Genomic DNA, 24,488 nt, shown 5'->3' with positions numbered 1-24,488 from the left:
AAATCAAATTAAACTTGCCGAAGTAATGAATCGTTAGTTAGGCAGTATCACTTTATCAGCAGCGAACTCATTGCCCGATGTCAAGAATGCAGTTATATGTTTGCATATTTCAGCACTTTCTCTTCAAAAGATAAAACAAGTGACTGTCGATTCATTAATATCAATGGTATTTGCGGCAGCTGTTTATAGTGTTACCCAGTCTCACTCTCTTCATGTGACGAGCACAACCACCTCGTTCTATTACACTTCGACAATAAATATTTGAGAGACAACCGTGCTAACCACTGCATTGCGCAACCTGCGCGTTCGGCGTGCAGTTTGGGCGGGAGTATATGCATACAGTGCGCCATGGCGCGAACTCGGAGTTCGACTGCACGCGTATTATTGATACGCGTGTAGTTCATTAATTATCGATAAGCACCTGATAAGCACGCCATACGTTTGTCCAGCACAGCTGTTGCGCCACAGCAACGACAGTTCGTATCAGTATTTTCTTTTTCTTTTTTTGGCTACGATGACTCATGTCAACAGATCCGCAGCTATCATCAAACTTTTACACGTGCTCTAAGAAACTAGCGCGTTTTTTTTTTTTTATCACTTTGTACGCAGGCTTGCACTTCGTTTCAAAACTTCACGATTAACTTGCCTTTTTCGCGTTGCCTTCGAACTGATCCAAGATTGCGCAATCCGTGAAAGTGATTCGTTCTGTATTTATTAGCTTAATTACCTTAATCAAGCTAACTTCAATATGTTATTACTTTCGTCCCTATCACAAACTTAAGTTGACATCGTTTGTAGACTTCAATTCCTGCAGCTTTGATCGCGACTGGGCCGAAATGCGAGAGGCCCGTGTGTTTATAATTAGGTGCAAGTTAAAGAACCCCAGGTTTTTTAAATTACCGGAGCCCTTCCACCACGAAGTCTCTCATAATCATATCGTGGTCTTGGGACGTAAAACCCGAAGAATTATTGTGATCATTATTGGTTTTAATCGTTTCGTAAACATCACTTCGCTGAGAGCTTTCTTCGGCATACACTTAGCGCTCTATTAGCTCAGCATATGCCGAGCACGTGCACAACGCGCCGAAGAATGCGGTACACCCTTTCTTCAAGCCGGCTCGCTGGCAGGCGTTCCCGATCAACGTCATCGATCATGGCAGCCGCTGGGATGCCTCTTCGCGCCACAGGATCGACGAGCTGATGCTGGAAGCTTTTGTCGCCTCGCGGAAGCGCTGCCGAGGCGGTGGTGAAGCGGTTGTAGGGTACGTTTTATTTGTGTACTTATACGAGGCGTCCCCTGTACATCCGTCTCGCTGCAGCCGCTGAGAGCGGCGTGCATGTATATATATATATATATATATATATATATATATATATATATATATATATAATATGCGAAGGCGTTTCGCCAGATTTCGCCCGCCGCGAGAGGAGAGCTTTGACGAAGCTTGCCGGGACCGTGATGCGATGCAAGGCCGTTCTTTGTGCCTGCAGGAGCTCGTAAAAAACAGTTTTGCTCGGAGGCCCAGATTGCAGCCGGAGGACGCGGAGCAGCACCGGAAAGCATTCTTACATGCACGACGTCTCTTATCATCACCGTGAAGAGTGCCTTGCTCGCAGAATATAGCTTCGTTTTCTTTCTTTCTTTCTTTCTTTCTTTCTTTCTTTCTTTCTTTCTTTCTTTCTTTCTTTCTTTCTTTCTTTCTTTCTTTCTTTCTTTCTTTCTTTCTTTCTGTAGAAGGAAATGTTTTGATACACGTTCGTCCACACTCTGAAATCTTAAGTTGTGCTTAATCTGCCTCTTGTTGCCAGAGTTTATGAAATCAAGCTGCCGAGATAGTCACGCCGCGAAGGGAACGCTGATAAAGGTAGTATAGAATTGGCAGCTTGGTCCCCGCTGTATATCTTACGAAGGCGTTCCTCCGCAGTGCGCGCTGTAGTTCTCGCAGTCACGTTTAACGCTTATGCACGACCTGAATTACTAATCATAACAGGCGAATTCATTTTTATTCCTGCATTTTCTTCTCTCATTGTATGCTCCGTTTCCTCCAGATAGGCGAACGAGACGCAAGTCGCAGACTCCGTAGCCGCGTCCCCGTTTCTCACACCTCGGCCCACCGGAGAAGTTTAAAAGGCTCGTCAGATCGCGAGTGATTTCAAACTTTGGCCAACTTGTCGTGACTAGCCGTTTCTTCCGAGGACAGCTATACGGCGGGCTGTCTGTATTCACGTCTGCCATCTCGCGTGCACCGGCAGTTGTCGAATGCGCTTCGGAAAGGAGGGTAGGAAACCGGTCCAAGTCCCGTGCTTTGTCCTGCCAGTCTCAGTGACGCTTTCACTCGCGAAACACTCTCACGAGGAAGCGGAACTTTCGCTTGGCATCATTACAGACCCGTATACACACGCACGCACGCACACATCTGTGTATAAGCGACGTATACACACCGTGATCGCGCATAACGCGATAGAGATCTCCGTGTGGGCCCCTTAGTTGCCTTACGGATGGAAGCGGCACGATCCGGGCCGCACCGCTGTCCTTTTCATGCAGATGTAGCTCTCGCGCATCCTTGACCGTTCTATTTTGGCTGAACCCTTTTCGCCGTGCAGTTCTCGTGCACGTGAAGTGCGGACTCGCTGTGGGTAAAGCGACCAGGATGGAGAAAGGAAGGACGTCCTAATTTGCATGCGTGTTTATCCCGCGCCGTCTTCTCTGCCGCGGCTGCGCGCCGCCTCGGGTTTTTTCTTCGGACTGCTTCTCTGACGATTCCTATACGGCTCGGCAGTTCACCATTACGACGCCTCGGAGCAAAGCGAAGGAGCAATGACGGGCCCGCTGACTTATTGGGTTCGCGAACAATGGGAAGCGCTGTCTCGCTTATGGGCGCTGATCTGCTGGTCTTCGCGATATATCGACTGTGTTATAGGACGGGTCCGTTGGTGTACGCACTCTTTTGTCTGCCGTATGAAAGGGCGGGAATGAATAGTTGGAGACGAGCCGCGAGAAATTACGAGTGATTGAGCGAACCGGTTGCATCGGGAGATGCGAGCCGAACGCTGACAAAAAAAAAAAAAAAACGGTCGCCTTCGTGTAGATGTCGTGCGTGCAGCCTTGATATGCTGCCGCTTAGGACGAAGGGAAAAAAAAAAAGGGCGTCTTCGTTTGTTCTGGGAGACGTGGGCTTGCTTGTAGTGTGCTTGTTTGGAGTTCGGGGACTGATAAGAGAATGCGGGAGCTGATAGCATGAGCAGGGGATTCGTATTAACACACTACCTCGCCAAGCTGGTATTGCAACTGGGTTAGTTGTAGTAGCTCATTACGCGCAGTCAACCAGCAGTCTTGCTGTTTGCCGATCCGATCGCAAGCTGGCGCCTTTGCAAACGATAAGAGAGCAAACTATATAAGACGGAGGTTGACAGCGAACGCCTCTTCCACCCTTCCCCGGCACATTAGAATATTAACGTGTATTTCCCTTGCGTGTTTAAGCGTTCTAATGTGCTCTGTCGCAACCAGCTTCCGTTATGTACTAACTGCGCCAGCGCAAGACTGGCAGTTCACAGAACAGCGCACGCTATAGAGCACTTCAGTAACCGGAGTATAATGCAACGTCACGGTATTGCTACGGCGACACGAATGTGCGAATAAAGTGCAGTTCCATGTCTTTTGTGTGCTCAGCGTGAGGTAATCGAAGGTGTAGCGCCTGCCTGTAATACCCGTGTTCCGTAGCTTTCTAAATATCGCTTAAAAAGTGCTCATCGATTCTGGCCGAAGGGTTGCTTATAGTTGTAAGCAGGGACTACGAGGATGAAGTACAAACGATAACTTTAATTACCAACTTTCGCCTACTGTGTACACCACGAGATTGGTTCCGGTTGGCAATAATATTGCAAAGAAGAAAGATCAAACAAGGAAAATTCGAAATAAAAAATAATGCTATGCTATGAATTATCGCAATTGCCTTTACACGGCGAATGCCCTTTGTAGAGCTTAGCATTTTGACAAAATGCACAGATGCCTTATTCGCGAATACTATGTTTCCACGTTGTCCGCCACGGTGGTCTAGTTTTTATGGTGCTCGACGGCTTACCTGAAGGTCGCATGATCGAATCCAGGCAGCGGCCGCCACATTTCCATGGAAGTGAAATGCTAGAGTCCCCTGAGGCGTACGTTAAAGAATTCCAGATGTTTCAAATTTCCGGAGCCCTCTATGGCTTCTCTCATAACCATGTCGTTGTTTTGTAATGTAAAACTCTACAAATTAATATTATTAATGTTCCCACCTTGTTTGCCGACTACCACATTTTGAGTGCACTAAATGCATATCGGGTTGTCTTGAGTGCATTGCATGCGTGTGCTTATGTATGTGTGTCCGTGTTTGCTTGCGTTTGTGGAGTGTCGTGGCGTAACCGAGAGCACGTTGGTGTGCGGCGTGGCACTAACCACTGGTTCGCGGCGCATGCTGCCTGTCCCGTTATGCCAGGTGCGGTGTCCTCGCACGGTCTGAGCCCGTGGGCGCCTCCTGAGGCGCGGCCTTCGCCGCCATGTCCTCGCACCGCGATGAGGCGATCTACCATCAGTGGTACAACGGTGAGTGCTGCTATGGCCTATACGCTCCCTTTGTCTCTCACCGCACGACACTTGCGATGAACAACGTTTTCGAACGTCACACGTTAATGCTACGACGACTTGCAGTGTACACTTGTGACGTGTGCGTAACAGTTCACGTAATGACTAACTTTAACAGCATGTTTTATGGGTGTTCGTTACATATATATATATATATATATATATATATATATATATATATATATTATATATATATATATATATATATATATATAATATATATATATATATATATATATATAGGTATAATACAACGGAGGCGTTGTCAACAGTGATATAAATATTTAATTCCCAACAGTTTCGGGAGGGGTCCTCCCTTCTTCGGGGGATGAGTTAAAACTGATGTCGAAGTTCGGTCTTGCTTCTTGCCGCGTCGCTCTCTCGCCTTCAAGGACATTTGAGAGAGTGGGGGAGATAGATTACGAGAAAAAGAAAGAAAAGGGGAAAAAAAAAGAAAAAAAAGAAAAAAAACGAAAAAGAAAGGAGAGAGAAGAACACCGACGAAGTCAGCAAACGAGGCGAGGGAAAAAAAAAAAAAACAACGCTAACTGTGTATGGCATGAAGTCGTGGAAGGTGTTTCTCGGTTCGCGTCGGGCGCAGGGCCACCCAAAATTGTTGTCGCGGAGGGCAGAATGAGGCACCTGAGGGAAGCGTCCCCTTAATGGGTCGGCATACCGCCTTTCATCTTCGCCCGCTCCCTGTGAATAGGCTCCAAGTGGTGGAGGAGCGTAAGCACTTTACATTGTACAAGTAGTGAAAAACATGAACAAAAAATAAACAAAAAACAAAAAAAGGGGAGAAAAGAAAAGCAAGAAAGTAAACGACACTGCACTCGTACGAGCCAGTCAAGAAACAGGCATGGTCCCAATTATGATTCCGTGTTGCCAAATTCATTTTGGCTTATCTCTCGGAGGCAGGAGAGTCTTCCAGGGTCCTCATTGATGCCGGCTGTTAATGTTCTAAATTTAAAGATAAAATATGCCTCACGTTGTTCGCGCGCGCGCGTGTTTTGGAAACCGGACTGTAAAAGAGTTACGCTGATATTTTCAAAGCTGTGGTTTGGTAAGCGCAGATGTCTGGATAAGGGTAGCTTCGGCAGTGAAGTGGCGTGGTACCGGTGATTATTAAACCGCAGCCGAAATGGCGTGTCCGTTTGGCCGATGTATTCTTGCCCGCAGACGTTACAATGTAACATCTATATCACATTGTTGGAGTCACAATTTAGGTTTTGGGTGATGTTGAATTTGAAATCTGAGAAGCTTGCCTTTGATTCACGCGTTGTGACCATGTGTGGGCATACCTTGCAACGAGCTTTTCCGCAGGGGCGGCACCCTGGCTCAATTTTGGCGGGGTTTGTTTTTGCTCTGACAAGAATGTCCTTCAGGTTTTTATCCCTGCGGTACACCACGCGAGGTGGCTCCGCGAAGATGGAAGTCAGTCGTTTGCTTTGCCTAATTATGTTGAAGTGGCGGGAAAGTATGATGTTAACTCGTGGCACCGATTACTCCTCATCGGTGCCACGAGTTAACAACATACTTTCCCGCCACTTCAACATAATTAGGCAAAGCAAACGACTGACTTCCATCTTCGCGGAGCCATCTCGCGTGGTGTACCGCAGGGATAAAAACCTGAAGGACATTCTTGTCAGAGCAAAAACAAACCCCGCCAAAATTGAGCCAGGGTGCCGCCCCTGCGGAAAAGCTCGTTGCAAGGTATGCCCACACATGGTCACAACGCGTGAATCAAAGGCAAGCTTCTCAGATTTCAAATTCAACATCACCCAAAACCTAAATTGTGACTCCAGCAATGTGATATACATGTTACATTGTAACGTCTGCGGGCAAGAATACATCGGCCAAACGGACACGCCATTTCGGCTGCGGTTTAATAATCACCGGTACCACGCCACTTCACTGCCGAAGCTACCCTTATCCAGACATCTGCGCTTACCAAACCACAGCTTTGAAAATATCAGCGTAACTCTTTTACAGTCCGGTTTCCAAAACACGCGCGCGCGCGAACAACGTGAGGCATATTTTATCTTTAAATTTAGAACATTAACAGCCGGCATCAATGAGGACCCTGGAAGACTCTCCTGCCTCCGAGAGATAAGCCAAAATGAATTTGGCAACACGGAATCATAATTGGGACCATGCCTGTTTCTTGACTGGCTCGTACGAGTGCAGTGTCGTTTACTTTCTTGCTTTTCTTTTCTCCCCTTTTTTGTTTTTTTGTTTATTTTTTGTTCATGTTTTTTCACTACTTGTACAATGTAAAGTGCTTACGCTCCTCCACCACTTAGAGCCTATTCACAGGGAGCAGGCGAAGATGAAAGGCGGTATGCCGACCCATTAAGGGGACGCTTCCCTCAGGTGCCTCATTCTGCCCTCCGCGACAACAATTTTGGGTGGCCCTGCGCCCGACGCGAACCGAGAAACACCTTCCACGACTTCATGCCATACACAGTTAGCGTTGTTTTTTTTTTTCCCTCGCCTCGTTTGCTGACTTCGTCGGTGTTCTTCTCTCTCCTTTCTTTTTCGTTTTTTTTTTCGTTTTTTTCTTTTTTTCCCCTTTTCTTTCTTTTTCTCGTAATCTATCTCCCCCACTCTCTCAAATGTCCTTGAAGGCGAGAGAGCGACGCGGCAAGAAGCAAGACCGAACTTCGACATCAGTTTTAACTCATCCCCCGAAGAAGGGAGGACCCCTCCCGAAACTGTTGGGAATTAAATATTTATATCACTGTTGACAACGCCTCCGTTGTATTATACCTATTACCCAAGAAGAACTGGCCCATTGAACTATATCTACACTTATATATATATATATATATATATATATATATATATATATATATATATATATATATAGATATATATATATATATATATATATATTATATATATATATATATATATATATATATATATATATATATATATATATATATATATATATATATATATATATATATATATATAATATGCAAGGTGTCACGATGTCACGATACAGACGCGGGACTATGAAGACAGGCACAAACCCAGCATCTTCCTTTCTATAGTCCTCCATTGATATCGCGACGTATGTCATATTATGGCGCAACAGCGCGAGCTACGGGACACTGAAACGCACAAGACACGACGCTGTGTCCTCCGCGTGGTGTGCTGTGTGTTTTACTGTCCCGTAGTTTGCGTTGCCCTGCCACAATGTTCATGTAACAACTAGCCCACCTGAGAACCCATGTGTATGTCATATATGTTTGATGAAACATTGACACTGACTAACCCTCTAAGGCGCTGTTATAGCATGTGTACACCCGTATATAACTATACGCGTTAATGGCATTTGTAATGTTCATGTAGTATTCTGACTGGTTACGAAATATGAGGCAAAAATTGTGAGGACATTCAGAAGCGCCGTTCGGTCGTTGTGTAGTCACGTAGTAATATTTCAAAATGACATCTTACATTTTTTTAAATATAAGTATCAACCAGGAAGGTATCGCAAGAAGAAGAGCACTGATTGCTCATTACTATTTAGCATGGTTGAGTCGTGTTTATGTCGGCGCTTTTCCTAAATATCTACGTAAACCTGATCCGAAATCTTCTTTTTTTTTCACATTCCAGTCGTAGTTAAGCAGCGTTCAGCGTCTACTACTTAGAGAAGTATTTATAGAAGCGAGGGCGTGCTTCAGGTGTTCTCGTTACTTTTTTTCGTTTTATTGGAAAAAAGTTTTTGACGTCGACATGAACATAACTCAGAGGATATATAAACCGACTTGTAAACACCCTGACCATGCCCTTTAACAAACATTATTTGATGAATTATATATCATGTAGGAGTATGTACGTGATGTAACTATGAGAACGTGTTCGTCACACACACACACTGTAAGGCTTGAGAAATACGAGGTTTTGAGCCAATAGTGTTCTAACCACAGCGCCATGACCATTTGGTGCGGTGAAGCAAACAATTCCTCTTCCGTCACTTTGTTCACCTACACCCAAAAGTATCGAGTATGAGCACGTATTAACGTGAAACACGCCAAGTTTACCTGATGTCAAACGAAAGTTGTGCATTGCATATAGAGAAGCTTCCTGTTTCGTTGATTCATACGTTCCTCACAAGGCACGCAAATTTGAAAAACAAAGCACTATGTGAATAAACGGAAAATTATTAAAAAAAAAGGCTCGTTTAAAAGTTGTTCGGGTTGTTGAAAAAGTTTTCGGTAAGCTTTCCAAGAGTCCCACGGGGTTCCTTGTTTACTGTCACGCCCAACTTTCCTAACTCAGTCTTTGCTGCTAGCAGTTGCCTAGTCTAGTTGAGATAGTCAGCTACTGTGGTCCGCTGGGATTTAGTGTTTGTTTGCTTCGCGTCTATTCGAAAGCCCGTTAGTTGCGTCGTACGTAAGGTTAGTTGAAATTTCACGCGTTTCGGCGAGTAACTATGCGAAAGTGAAGTTGAAAAAAAATTATATATATATATATATATATATATATATATATATATATATATATATATATATATATATATATATATATATATATATATATATATATATATATATATATATATATATATATAGGACAGTATACGTCATGCATGCGTGCCTCGACGCCGTGTTCGCAGTCACTTTCTTTTCCTCATCGTCTCCAGCTGTCGCGGAAATTTTACCCCACACACGCGTGTAGCGAAAACCACGGCCGGGCTAGACCGCGCGCGCGTGCGGTCTAGCCCGGCCGTGCGAAAACAAACAAACATACAGACATTCGCGAATCAAATTTGTGCGGAAACTTAACGAATAGGTTTATGCGCATGCGCTCGCACAATTTGCGGGGGTTGGAGTAAAGCGCGCGTCTTTTTGCATTGTCTTTCCTCGCACGCCTGCTCCGATCCAAACGAAAAGTTAGCGTAAGAGCGTTTAATGCTTTAGGCGAGGTTCTCGTTAGGCGAAAAGGGTACAACAAACCATGTACACGAAGGGAATATGAATGAGTAACGACGCTGTATGGCACGCGGGAGGGAGCGAAATCCGCGAAATAAATGCGACGGCGGCGCGAGTCGCACCTAAGTAGCCCCTCGGCGGCCTGTGTAGTGCCTTCGCCTTCTCCCGAATTGTAAACACACCGAAAACTGTTCGCACACTCGGCCAAAACTTCGTTGTTCAAAGTGTGCCCGGAATACAGTGCCGTCACGCGCCGCCGCCTCGGCGTTTTCTCCCCAGCGCCTCCTGATCTAAAAACAATGATCCCCCCGTCCTCCCCCTTTCCTACCCTCCGCACATTTCGCGCTCCCGTCAACGAGGCTTTCCTCGCGCGCTCTTTCTCGCTCTCCCGGAAACCGTGTCTCTTGTTTTGCGCCTGGGGCTTCTTTGTTTCCCTGGGAATTTCCATCCCTCCGACAAAGCGCTGCTACTGTTTTGTCCGGCGCATGCAAAACGATTGCCGGCGTGCGTGCGTGCGCGCGCGCGTATGCCCTGCCGGGCCTGTTTTTCACCCGATCTCCTTCTTCTCCGAGTTGTAAGAAAGATAGAGCGAACGTGGGAAAAAGACAGTGTCGGCAGCTTATGGCCAGGGGTTGGACTTCGCCCCACACGCTCGGTGCGCCGGCACAAAGGGCACTTTCAGGAGCGGCCGCCCGTGCGCGTTTTGAAGCCCGGTGGTGGGCTCCGCAGAAAGAGAACGCCGCGGCGGTGCAGTGCAGGGAAAGCTCTCTGGAGGAACTCAATTTGTGAGGAACGAGCGATGTGGGGGGTTCGGATAAGAAGGGGGAGGGGATGTAGACAAGCTAGGGTCGCGTATATGCTGAATGCAAGAAGCACCGGCGTCTTCTTCTCTATTGTCAGTCGACGCCAGTCTTGTTAGGAAACTGCTGCGAGCTCTCTCTATTCGACCTCCTCCTCCTCCTCTTTCTGTGGGTCGTAACTTTCTTCGATTCTATTTATTTTTACGACATCCGATTGGGGCTGCACGGACCGCCGTCCTCGGCTTTTTTATTTGCTCTCCTTTAGAACACTGCCTTACTCTCCTCAGCCTTTTTTCCACGCCTGGCCGGCCGTTTTCACGGGAATCCCTGGCGGATTCCGCGAGTGGCGCTTTAGCGAGCAGCGTTCGAAATGTCCGCTGGCCCCGTTCGGTAACGAGGAGTTTTCGAAACGAGCCTTTCTCGAAAAAGCGGAGAACCAAAAGAGAATGAAAAGTTAGAATGGCGCGTTTGAAAGAGAAAATCGCCAGTCGAGGCAGGATAGGGCGCACGGTTGGACCTGTATACTTTGCGAGCGGCCGAGATGCGCTCCAATCTCGTTTTCAGCTATTTCTTTGTCACTCGTCCGTTTTTACGAGCCAGACCTCATATGCGGCGGCCGTGTCTACGAGCTCTGTTTCTTTTGCGTTTTTTTTTTTCTTCTCCCGTTACTCCTAGTTTCATTGTTGCGTCACCGCAGTTATCTTCGAAGTGGCAAGTTTGTTCGAATGGACAGAACTGCGTGCTGATATTGAGGCAAGAATCATAAAATGAGCAGATAAACTGAGATCTTGTTTCCTCTTTTTTCTTTATTTTATTTATCAGCGATTTTGTTCTTGACCGTCTCTACAATATGCGCCGTGTGCATCGTAATGCTTTTGGGAACACCGGAGCGTTCGCCGCGTTTAGTGCGCAAGCAGCAAGTGCACGACCGCGGCTCCTGCGTGCCTGTCCTTATCCCGCGGTGTTTGCACAACCTGTTACAAGCAAGTGGGGCGCTCGTATGCCTCGCTTTTCGACGCCTAAAAGCCTTTGTTCTGCGGTGGCTGGTAGTGTGTTCCTTGTTGTTTTACGAGTCTCTTCGGGAGTATACGCTAGCGGCTGTTAGCTGCGTTTATGTACCAGCGTGACTTTGCTCATCGCTTTTTTTCTTTTCGTCCTTTGTTTTACACGGCTTCTGTGAAGGCGTCTTACTGCAAGACGACCGCTCTTCTCATCGCTAAGCGCTCCCAACTCTTGTCTTTATTTTGACTGACTGGTGAAAACATCGCTGCACAGTCGAGACAATAAGTGTTGCGTTTATCGCGTGCGCGGGCTGCCATCATTGACCCATTCACTTGGAAGAAAGACGTAGTTAATTACGTGAATTGCGAGACAAGTTGCCGCAGTGGACACTGGGAAGTTTTGCCACGGCGATAATGGTGCGTAGGAGATATGTTCCGAGTGTCGTCTAACCCCATGCGCAGGCCCGTAGCCGGGCGGGGGGGGGGGAATCCCCCCCTTCCCCGAAGTTTTGGTGAAGTACGTGCTTTTACTAAAAATAAATGATGAAAATAGGTGTTTTTCTGAATAGTAAAGGTTTTCAGCAAGTGCACCCCCTCCCCCCCCCCCAAAAAAAAAAAAAAATCCTGGCTACGGGCCTGCCCATGCGCATGCGTGCTGATCTGCGGAACGTGCTGAGAGCGTCGCCATCGACTCGCATCTGCGTGCGTGGACGTTACGTCGGTACACTACAGTGATCGCTGTACGATCGTTCACCCCGACTCCACTCTTTCTTTCGGTGTGTTATTCTCGCATACCAAGCGCAAACGATATACGTGATGCATATTCGGTCACAGCGCCGACGCGTAACGTAACTGAAGCCAGTATATGCGGACAGTGGTTCGCGATTACCATGCGATCCGGCGTCTCCTGCAAAGAGCGTCACACAGGCGTCACCGGAGCGTCGACAAGCATGCGCAATCCGTACTATATAGCGTATACCCTCCATGCATGACCATAGGCCTGCAAGCGTTGTGTTTTCCGGGGCGTCACTCCTTTGTTCTCGCATCTGCTGGGTTTGTGTGGCCGTCGGGGACGGTAAGCGTGTCCGACGCGATTGCGTCGTCGGCAATAACGAGGAGAGGAGGAGAAGGCACGCGCCGGCCGGCTGGCGCTGGCAGCGGCCACAATGGCCTCCGCCGCTGTCCGCGTGGTTCGAAATAGCGAGCGCTCGCTCGTATAGCGCGTACGCCGCGTGTACTGGGCGCGCCTAGTGCGCCTCGCCGTCGCTTCGCAATCTTTCGTGAATGGCTCGAGCGGAGCAACCTTTATTACCACCTCGCTCCTGCTGCTCCGGGTTGCCCCATTATGCAGGGTGTGCGCGCAACGTGCAGCTCTTCTTCTTTAGAAAAAAAAAAAGAATAAATACCGGTAGACAGCAAGCAGGCCAAAGACAACGGAACAGCTACCGTCTCCTGGATGCGCTGAAACAAAGCGAGCGCGCTACGTATTCATTTCCAGGGCGCGTCTAATTTCAGTGGTACAGTTTGTTGCGTGCAACGCCTGCCATATCGCGCAAAAAAAAAAGAAAAAAAGAAAGAACGCAGGCGCCACGCGCGCTTCCATTATGACTCTAAGCGCTGTACGTCCTCAGTAAGACTTATAAGACTTCGTTAGGGGCAGCGCACCATAAAGTGATTTTAAAAACACGTCACGAATACATCTTTAAGCCCATTTATAAAATGCTCCGCAGCTAATTAAGGCCTCAGAGCCTTGGGAGAGAACTAGAGAAGGGCACGTCGGGAAGTTCGTGCTGCCTATGATCTTCAAAACAAATCGCAAATTCTTCTTCAACACATGCGAAAAACATTATTGCATGTTTACGGTGCATTCAGACCCAACTTTTGTATGAAATCTGTCTCGTATAAATGCAACCCAAATCGTGGTAGAGAACTGGGCCGAAAAAATTGCAGTAAATTATTTACGTACCCAATTATTGCTACGCCTATAGTGAGACTTACTGCACCCTGACTTCTGTGCTTTTGCGCCACAGCGTGAATGTGACCGTTATCATCAATCTGTACACTAGCTTACGGCGGTAGTAAAATGACAAGTTATGATTATTGGGACATCTGTCCGCCTGCTGTGATATACAAAACAATCAACTTCATATAGCACTGGTGCTTAAGCTTACGCGTTTTATATCGCTGCTTCCCACAGATGCAGGGCACAAGAACGGCAAGTCTCTTGATAAAATATCTGTCATATATCTCTAATGTACGCTCGAAAAACTAGAAGCTTAACATAGACCTCGCAGATGTTTTACCGGAAAATGAATACGAGCTCTGCGTTTGTTGGGTTATGTTTTACGCCTCAGCGTATTTCACACCAACCCAGCGATTTTCTTCTTTCTTTTTCTATATAATTCAAAAGGGAGGTATTGCGGCTAGCAGTTTAGAGTTATTCACGGACAATTCATCTTTGCCTTCTCGCACAGATGTGCGCCGAATGTCGTGACTATTGCAGGAAAAAAAAGGACATTCTTTACTCCCTCTCCTTTTTTTCTTTTAATAACTCGGAACTATCTAGCATGATATGAATAAAGCCTCAGAAGTCTCCTCGCGCCTAGGTTACGCGGCATGAATTATCTGCGGCACGGCTTGTTCTGGCACAGGTAATATTTTCTCGCAAGCTCGTTTCGGTCGCCACGGTATGCTCCGGCGCGTTGGCTTTTTCCGTGCTGCACCTCCCAATTTCGCCACGGCGTGCGAGCGGTGGTTTAAAACTCCCCGACGCACTTGTTTACGCCGGTTTCGCAATTCAACACGTGTGTCTAAATTTATACACTCGCTGCACAAACGCGGGCACGGGCACGAAATGTGCTGCTATAGCAATCAGTAAAGGATGTTCTGAACGAATATGGTCCGCTTACAAAACGCGAGCATCTTTGTGTGGTGTTCCGAGAAAAAGAAATCACAATTTTTTAGCCACCTCGGGAGCAATTTCTCATGGCGGTACACACACACACACACACACACACACACCACACACACACACACACACACACACACACACACACACACACACACACACACACACCACACACACACACACACACACACACACACACACACACACACACACCACACACACACACCACACACACACACACACACACACACACACACACACACACACACACACACACACACACACACACACACACACACACACACACACACACACACACACACACACACACACACACACACACACACACACACACACACACACACACACACACACACACACACACACACACACACACACACACACACACCACACACACACACACACACACACACACACACACACACACACACACACACACACACACACACACACACACACACACACACACACACACACACACACTGATCAGAGACTTTTTTTTTGCGTTTAAGTACAAGAGAGAAAGTTCTGTGGCAGGTTTCGCTGATTTGTGGCGCCTGTTACACCCGTGCGCCCTATTTATTATAAGCATATTTATCATTACATTCAGTCGCTATGACGACGCTGCATTATAGTATATCTTACTTCTTATAGCACTTTCTCATCGATGCGGCGTACGTAGCCAGTGCTCTTTTTTTTTTTTCGCAGCTGTCGCCCTTATTTCGAAAGTACACAATGATTTCATGCATATCACGTGGCCTGGTTTTCTTTCCCATTCATATTTCCGTCATTGCCTAAACTGCAGATGATCGTCCGCGATGCAAAACGACGACCCACATAGAATGCAGGTCCACGCTTAATAATTCAAACAACAACAAAGACAAAGAAGAGATAAGGAGCGTTTTGCGTAGAGTGTATAGCGACTTGCTTTATACATCGATTCGATTTTTTTTTTTTTTACTCTAAGTCGTTCTCAATGGAGACAAACAAAACGTCCTCGTTCACGCTTCATTCAGACGGAACGGGAGGAGCGTACGGCAGCGTCAATACGGTTGTTATCGAAAGTTTTCCATTGCACGCGCGGCGACTGAAAAAAAAAAAAACATAAGGCATAACATAAGAAACATAAGAAAATGAGGTTGGAGTGAGAAAGAGGACCGTCGCGATCGTTTCAGCGGCGCTACGTCTCCTATCTGCGTCCAAGATGAAGCAGAACAGTAAAAGAAAGTTCTGGAAAGTGAAAGTCGCGAACGAGAAGACATACGGCGTGTATGCGACGACGTACGGTTGCACGCTTCGTAGAAAAAAAAAAAAAACGGAGGAGGGGAGAGTGGTCGAGATCGAAGCTATCGCCTTTCGCGATTCAATAGGACGCCGTGGCAGTAGCTGCGTGTACACACGGTACGCCGTACACGGGGCCGCCGCCCCGGTCGTTCTCGCCGAAGGACTCGCGTCTCGAGAAGGCGCTTGTCCTTCTTACGACTTCCTTTTTGTTTCTCAACTTTACACCGCGCCCCTGCAATTCAGCTCTGCGAGTCTGGTATATACGCGCGGCGAGTGTTTTCGCGCAGCAACTGAGCGAGCTCAATAAACCCTCCTCTCTCCGCCCTCTTCCTCATTGTCGCTATCGCTCAATTCCAGACTCGACTCACGTACATATATATGAGCGCGTGTGTGTGTTTATACGTAAGGCTCGCGAGTCTGCGAATCGGCTAAGTATTTTTCTCTTTTCTTTCCTCGCGATTTCTAGGTGAACGAGGGCCGCGTGGCGCGAGATAGGCGGGTATGACGAGAGTGAGAAGAGACAGATACGGTTCGTCGTGAAAGTGAGGACTAAGAGAAACGAAGGAAGAAGAGAAAACACTTAACATACTCGTCTGTGGACACTCTTAGAAGAAGCGGAAGACGAGAGAGAGAGAGAGTGAGTGAGAGAGAAATAGGAGCAGCTTACGGCGGCCGCTGCCGTAAAAGCTGAGCGCGGCAAATCGAACGTCGTCGTCGTCGCTCGAAGGTCGGAATCGCGTCAGGTCGTTGTGGCGGCGCGGCCTGCCTCTGCTAGAGGACACGCAACCCGGTCAGAGTGAACGAACTGCAGCGACAGGGCCTCGCGGCTTCATTCAAGGCGTCCCTCCTCATTCTACAACTCTCCTCTTCCGTCTCCCATTCGGTGAAGGGTGTGCAAAGGCTGCGCAACTTCTGCATCCTCCTCTCCACCTATGCCGCTTGCTGTCGAGCGAGCAAAACCGCCGCCGGACTTCCCGAGCGCGTAGGTGTTTCGTCGGCCTTAGCGAGACTGGGGGCGCCCACACAGTTTTCACCCTCTCTCTGACCGACGCCCGGTTCAGCCCACGCACGCGCCAGGCTCTGACCACTTTGCGTTCTCTCGGATCATTTTACGTTCCTTTTTCTTTAACATTTTGTCTATCTTTATGTCTGTTCTCACGTTGACCGCCGCTTTCTCTCTGTATTGGCTTATCTGTGTCTCACGCGTTGTTTTTTTTTTTCTTAGATAGCATGCTCGCTCCAGTATTAAAAATTCCGGTTATGCCTCGCGCGGCGAGGCAGTGCGACGCCGGATGCTGGCAGCAATTTCTTCAGGTAGCCCCCGCCGAACTGCCAGTGCTTTCTAGCGCTACCTCCTCGCGAGTCACCAAGCGAACGCCTAGGCGACTCGCCTTTTCAACGCTGCGCACGCTTCGTGCTTTCGTTCACGGTTTGTTGTCGGGTCGCAGAACCGCCGCTTCGTGTGCGAACTTGTTTTTTTTTTTTTTTCAACCACTGCGGTTTCTCTTTTTCGGTGGCGACAGCTTGTCTCGAAGTCTTGACGGATTGCTTCGTGGTTCTCTCACGACTGGGTACAACTTCTGGAAGGAACTTAATGTCTCGCCCACGGTTGCTCCTTTCTTCAGCATAACTTTTCGCCTCTCGAATGAGCGTGACGGAATGAATGCACAGATATGAAACTACTATTTCAGATTAACACATTTGTTTCTCGGAGGCCATTCACTAAACTCGGGTTAGAGACGTCGTCACGGAGGGCCGAAATGAGACTGAAAGGCTTTTCTTGTGCAAGGGCGCCCTGCCCTACAGATGCAAGCGTTGCTCCCTGATAAACTTTCAGTGCAACACTTTTGACCCAGAAACACCGACACACTGTCGTCTCGATTTGATTTAACGCATTCATGTCTCTTTTATAGCAGTTATTGTTCAGTTGGCAAAGTGCCGTGCATTTATAGAAGAAAGCGAGTAACAAAGCGAATAACGAAACTAGACAGAGACATGGACAGACGAAGCGCTGTGTATGGCAGCGCTTTGTCTGTCTTCGTATCTGTCTAGTCCCGTTGTTCGCCATGTTATTGTTTTCTTTAGACATGTACCAACCGGCCGAAGTCAACGCTGTAGAGTACTTGTAGAACGTCCGGGGCGTAAATTGCTGTCGGCTCTTTCTGATGGGACAGTGCATCGAATGACAAGAACGCGGCCTGCATCATATCCGCGGCATAAATCCCGACGACATACTTCCGTGCAGCCCGCCATCTCTAACGCATCACGACTAACGTCTCCTGTTAATATCCTGTAAGAAAATGACGTATACGTCCTGTAACCAATCATCACACCTGTTTCTGTTCTAACTTTCTATTGCATCATTTCCTGGCTATAGTCTTGCACAGGGTGGCCAACCTGGAGCTATGTTTATTTATTTATTTTTTCTATTGAACCTTCTTGCCTTCCTCTGTTACATTCTCTCTTGCTCGGATGATTATGGAGAGAATTGGCAACAGTCGACAGCGTATAAACCTTCCAAAGCTTTCTTTTTTTTGTCCAATATGCCTTGTGCCTTTCTTTTTAATCGATCAGAGCTGAATACCACCTACCGATAGAACTTAAGCTAAACATCGGGAACCCCTTAATGTTTATTCTTTATGTTGTTATAACAGACGCATATGGCGCGAAATAAGTCACACGTTTCACTGCTTATAGGCGGAAGTCTAAAGAATGGCTAAATATTAAATTAATTATTTTTTTATCGTCGTACAGCTTACTTAACCGGTATCGAATTTCAAAATTTTTTTAGCTCCCTATTGCTTCTCGTTCATATGACAGGGTCCTCCTGTCATCCGTGCATATGAGGACCAAGTTGCATATAGTATCGGTCTGCCTACATATATGCACCTCTACGAGTCACTTCGAAACCATTCCCTTTCGCAGTTTTACGCTATATCCATTAACCTTTTATTCATTAGGCTATTTAGTGGCATCGACCATTGTTAAGCTATGGTTATATTGCAATGTACGTTGGTCTCTATACATTTCATTTACTTTCTCAATTCACTTAGTACTTGCATGTATTACGCATTAGGCAAGAAAAAACTGAGCTGCGCGAGATATCACGCCTATATGTATAATGACACAAACACCGTCAGCTGTTCGCCGAGGTTCAAATGATAGAACATGATAGCCGGCGTCTTTCGTGACAGTAAGCAATAAATTTCAGCGTTTTGAATAACGTGGTATCTATTCTACTAAGCGTTTATACACTGCATTTCCCCCCAGGCATCGATGTCCTCGCAACGTAGGATAGTAGCAGGTTCATTTCGTTCTGAAGAAAAGATTACCTTTCAGACATGTGTTCTACGAGCGTAGCAGAGACCGTGTTACACCCACCCAGGCTTTTCTACCTAATGCAGCGACCCCATATCGATGATTTCCTTTTCCTCCTTTTTTTTTATTTAAAACCGCCTGATCTCTAACGTCTGCGGCTTCAGAGCTTCACGTTCGAAAGACGCCGATATTTCTAACCTCTGTCGTTTGCCTCAAGTTTTGAGGAAGCCGCAGAAAGCTTCTTGTCTCTTTTTCTTCTTATCTCTTTCCTTCTTTCCTTTATCTTTTACCCCGTCTCGGAACCAGAAGCTCGTCGAGGTGACGATGAGATAACAGAAAACAGAGAAATTAAGACGCTAAAGAGCGAAAAAAAAAAAAAAGAAAGAACGAGAAGTGTGGGAGAAGGGAAGGCTTGTTCCGACAGCCTCGTGAAAAGGGAATGATGAATACGTAAAATAAAAACAAAGACATTGAGAAAGGAGATGTTTGGCGGGGCTCCGACGTGTTCTGGCGGCACGGTGAAGATTGCCTTTATCGCCTAATTACGGCGCGACCGGCCATTTCCGCTTCGCCCACACACATTCGCTCGAGGTTTGTGAGCGAGCGTCTGTACGCAGACGTGAACAGACGCACAGCATCTCTCGACTGCCATCACGCATGCGTGAAGCAGTGGTTAAGGGCTTGTTCTGAGCTGTTTTTCGTAGTGTCTGTTTCATGTCATTTGCCTTCTCAACTGTTCTTGATACATGTATCCCTTTCCCTTAACACGTGTGTGTGTGTGTGTGTGTGTGTGTGTGTGTGTGTGTGTGTGTGTGTGTGTGTGTGTGTGTGTGTGTGTGTGTGTGTGTGTGTGTGTGTGTGTGTGTGTGTGTGTGTGTGTGTGTGTGTGTGTGTGTGTGTGTGTGTGTGTGTGTGTGTGTGTGTGTTTCAAATGGCCGAGCTGTTCAACACCGTTTCGTGTGATTAGGGGCACCCCCTGGTGTGCAATTAGTTAGATGGAGGAACCTGCAATTAGTTAGATCAATGTGCAATAACTCTCCTTTTGCTCTGGACGCTTTCGTCTGGGTCTGGGGCTGCGAACTACCTAAGCGCAAAGGCAGAAAGCAATATACGCAAATAAGGCGTGCCATCCGCTCACTGTTTCATTTTTTTCTTCTCTTTCAACTCAAAACCGAAATTTGTTGGCGTCGACGAAGAAGCAATGTTCTTAGGAGAGGAAATCTTCGTTTTTTTCTAGCGCGCCTTACTACCAGTCGGGGGGAAAAAAAAGGCAGGAGAATATCGGACAGGAGCAGGCACGGTATATCTGCAGCCGAAACTTGCGAAGAGGAATGGGGTATTAGGGCGGTTATTGCTTAAAGTTACAGCAATACTGCGACGCCTGCACACGAATCTTCCGGAGCCGCAATTAAAATCACTTTATAGATGTACGCGGACGGGCGGCTTCTTCCTGAAAAACTCGACTGGGGAGGCCAGTCTCGGGAAGGCGTTGTCGCGTAGATATTTCTTATACGTGCAGCTGTCGACACACAGACATAAGTTTTCTGCTTAATAGTTGATTCTCTGTCCAGAGTCCTAGTTTCTCTTAAACGAAGCGTCATTTAGATGACCTGTGGTCATCCGTGAAATTATGCGTTAGTCCGCCTAGGTGATACAGTCGTTACGGTCTTCGGCTGCTGACCCGAAAGTCGCGCGGGTTCGATCCTGACCGCGGCGCGGCGGTCGCATTTCGATGGAGGTGATACCAGAGACTCGTGTACTGTGCGATGTCAGTGCACGTTAAAGAACACCAGGTGGTCGAAATTTCCGGAGCCCTCCACTACGTCGTGCCTCATAATCTTATCGCGGTTTTGGCACGTAAAACCCCAGACATCACATTGTTAAATTATAAGCTACCTTATATGTGAAAAAAGCAACTATTTTGCGGGCAAGATGTAGTGCGAGTCGACCTCCGGTTGTGCTATATGCAATCGCTCCCATGCGCCCCTGTTTCTGCATTTTCGCACTTCCCGTTGGTCTTCTTACTCGGAACGCAACCTGCAAAGCGAGAGAAAGAGATGCCCAGCTGGATAAATAAACGACGCAACGACCGTTGTCCGACTACACTCTGCGGAAGAAGCAGGCGATGCAAATCAGGCACGTGGTGCAACCCATATCTGGGTGAACGGCACCTCGTTTGTTTCCCGGATTGCGTTAATGCGGGGCTCGGTTCGATGGGTGCCGGTCACGAGGCATCGGCCGCCATCCATTTCTGCCCAGATGCCCCCTCTCTCTTCGCAAGGCCACCGAACTCTGCTGGTGAGAGGGGAAAGGTCGCGGGGAACCCGCTGCGGGCGAACCCGTTCGTGAATCACTGCACCTGCGGCGTCGATTCGAGCGCACTGCCACAGCACGCAGCTTACACCCTCTGATCCTCTTTCGGCCTCCTCCCCCTCATGTTACGCTTTGCTTCGATGTTGAGTGGTGTGTATATGCGCGCGGATCATTGCGCGCGGGCGTGGCATCTGCGAATAAATACAGGCTTCAGCGCGCGTAGTGTGCAGCTGTGCGTTTGCGGAAGCGCCGAAGAGCTGCACAAATACGAGAATGTCGGAGCTGTGTAGCTAAATGGTAGCAGTGATTAGTTAAAGCGCCAGTATTTAGCCCAGTGTGCAGACCGCAAGAGCGAAAGCGAATAAGTATGATAAAAAAATGGAATGAATGCAGTCAAGCCCGGTACGTTGACTGATTCAAAGGTACCTATTTCTGGCAGTGTTTTCTGAGCCTGTGGCTGAAAATTTTGGAGGTTGCAAGCTTTCACTTTTTCGTTGTGTTCCTATGAAATATGTAAAACATCGCGTGCGTTCTAGCGCTGTACCCATTTCTCCAAATTCCTCGTACATCCGTCCTTAGCGACTCGTTCCAGTACTCGCTCTGTGCCCTATGCCAGGTTTAATTCACCTTTGCACCTGCCGTAGTACATGCGAGCGTATTGTCAAGACTCCGAGCTTCAGATATTGACACCCATGACAGCAGCGAACGCTCCTCATATTCGTTTTATTTTTATTTTTTTGTCTTTTAACGCCAGTGACCAAAAACGTGCTACATCCCTGCAGACATACACGGTCTGTTTTGCCGGAAAGATTATATTTGCATTGATTATATTTGCATTTGCATGTACGTACATAAGCGTCTTTCAAGTTATACTCGTAAATTGCTGCCGAATATTCGGATGCGACCCTGAAGCTTTCCTTTTCTGATGAAAATTCTAACGGCTTCCTGTAAAATTCCTAACCCCCCCACGGACTTCAACAACGAACGCTATGCGTGCGTGTGTGTGCGGTTCTTTTATGTCTACACTGTCTAGTTCTACAGGCGATGGCGTTTCGAGCTTTCTTGTCGCCTCGATGCCAGCGTTCCTTCGTATAGAAGGAACGAAGAAGCGCTGCCATCGAGGCCCCATATTCTTGTCTCCCCAGTCATATACAAACATTTAATCGATCGTGTACCACTGTGAGCATCCCAGCAGAGCCTTCCGGCTTTCCTTTCCTGTCGAACCCACACCGTTGCACAGCTTACAAGCGTCAGCTCCTTCCGTAGAAGCATATCGTGCGATGACGTATAGCGTGCGAAAGCGTACAAACATTTGCTCGCCGGCGGTTCGACGCATTCGTCTTATCGAGGCCACGGCACGCCGAACCTGCGAAGCTGCCGAAATTTCGGCCCTCCCACCGGGTTGCTGCGTCTCCTGGGGCACCTCAGTTCCAAACCGGACGAGAAACGACGAATCGCTTCGCCTCGACCGCCGAAGGAAACACACTGTACCAACTCTGGCGCCCTCATAATCCGCCCCTGACGGATGGCAATTTCCGCGAGAGGGCTCTTTCCGAACTGCGACTTCTGTCGAAGCCAGCATCTCACGCTTTCGCTTTGTGTACTTCGGAAGGGAGTGTGTCTTCTGGGCATATATCGTATACGTGAGCGGCAGCAGGACGTCGTAAATACACAGTTGGAACAAGCTCGCAAGGCGCCCGCTGCTCTCTCTCTCTCTCATAGATACCACTCTTTCGCCGTTCCTTCCCTTCTCCGGCTCCAAGGGAACTTTAGGTATACGAGAGCAGCGGGCCTTGGCAGTAACAGAGAGCGCCGTACAGCCCCGGATGAATCCATCTACTTCGTCCTAGATTGACAGTGCGAGCGGAGGCAGACGGGAGGGCCCCTGGGGCCCTGTCGTGTTTGCTGCGCTGCTGTGGACTGCGGGCTGCGCTCCTTCGAAAACCAATGAGGGATCCACCCTGCAGGTAGAAGGCGCGCACGCGTCAGTGTACATACAGATTGCGGTGAAACTCTTGACACTCTCGAGTGTATATATACAGCGTCCTGCCTGTGGGAGGGACCAAAATGTCACCGGTCAAATCTACACGATAGGTTTGGAAAAAAAAAGAAAGGTTGTCGCATCGTGTGCACGGAGAGACGAAGGAGCGTGTAAGAACCAAACTAGGAGAGTGGGAAAAGACGGCAGTTGAAGCAGGACGCTGCATCAGTTGGTGCATGTCTACTACCGTATATAGTCAACTGCGTGAACCGCGTCAGTGCGCGGAGTAGCACGCACGTTACGGTGCAGCCCTTCTCTGCGTGCCTCGCGTTTATGTAATCCGCGCTGCTACTTCACAGTTAAACGAGACATGCCTGCTGAGCCTACACATTACCGGCGACCTTGCACGTAACTATGATGTTACAGCTAATGTATAACTTGCACGTGAGTAGCCAGCGCACCGTATACGATACCGGAAAGTCGTCCCTACCGTGTGCGCAAAGCTCGCAGATTAAAAGGAAGCGGATAAATTGCGCAATTGGCGCAGCGCACAGTGAAACATCGCTCTTTTCTTTTTCGTCTTAGAAAGTATGCAAAATTTGTAAGAAAGCGTACTCACTGTGGACATGGTACGTTGGGAAGACGACAAACACGTGAACGTGAGTCAGTGACACAACGACAACTTTGTGTCAGCTACTTGCGAATTACGCGTTTGAAATATGATGCCACAGTATCGCCATGCCACGAAATTTAAAAGAATTTTCATCAACTAGATTGTACCACATAGAAAGTATTAACGTTTATTGCTAATTGGATGCAGTAAACATGTTGTACATGGTACTTGGAGGGGCTCAATCTATACTAAACGAAAAAAAAAAACATAGTCGTCGTGCATGTGATTTGGGGTGAGCGCGCCAGGGGGCCGTGCTCGTTAAGCTCCTAAATGATTGCGCTCAAGTCAAGGATAGATAGACGTAAGTTCCGACTTAATTTTGTCCAGGAGCTTATAGTTACCGCTTCCGGATTACGCTAACTAACCCGGCCTGTTCGGAAGTATATATAGTGGAGCCAGCTGACGCTCCAAGCTTACTCGAAAAGACGAACGTGCTGTAAAAACCGCAGCCGTCATTTCAAATTCTAATTGCTCGGCTCCCGCACCAAGTTAATCGAACCATTCCTCCAGCGGAAGGAGGCGACCAGAGGGTCCCGTTAACAACTCGCTTGTCCTCATTACGGCGCTCTAGTCTCTGTACGAGAGCGCATTCCGACGCCGTGCGAATCATTTGAATGACCGC

General features: G+C 47.7%; 1 protein-coding gene across 3 annotated transcripts in view; it reads left to right on the top strand.

Moving 5' to 3' along the window:
• Positions 1–24,488, top strand: part of LOC119393552 (protein TANC2) — a 272,216-nt gene that overhangs the window by 145,642 nt on the left and 102,086 nt on the right. For 2 of the 3 annotated variants that reach the window (XM_037660643.2, XM_037660642.2), the window contains exon 2: positions 4,479–4,585. The exons of the other annotated variant lie outside the window; for it this stretch is intronic. In XM_037660643.2, coding sequence (XP_037516571.1) covers positions 4,540–4,585 — 46 coding nt within the window. In that variant the 5' untranslated portion in view covers positions 4,479–4,539. The remainder of the gene's footprint in view (positions 1–4,478; positions 4,586–24,488) is intronic. 3 annotated transcript variants of the gene reach the window in all.

The sequence above is a fragment of the Rhipicephalus sanguineus genome, chromosome 5 (assembly GCF_013339695.2).
Source record: "Rhipicephalus sanguineus isolate Rsan-2018 chromosome 5, BIME_Rsan_1.4, whole genome shotgun sequence".
Taxonomy (NCBI): Eukaryota; Metazoa; Arthropoda; class Arachnida; order Ixodida; family Ixodidae; genus Rhipicephalus; species Rhipicephalus sanguineus.
This window is presented reverse-complemented; position numbering and strand designations above follow the sequence as displayed.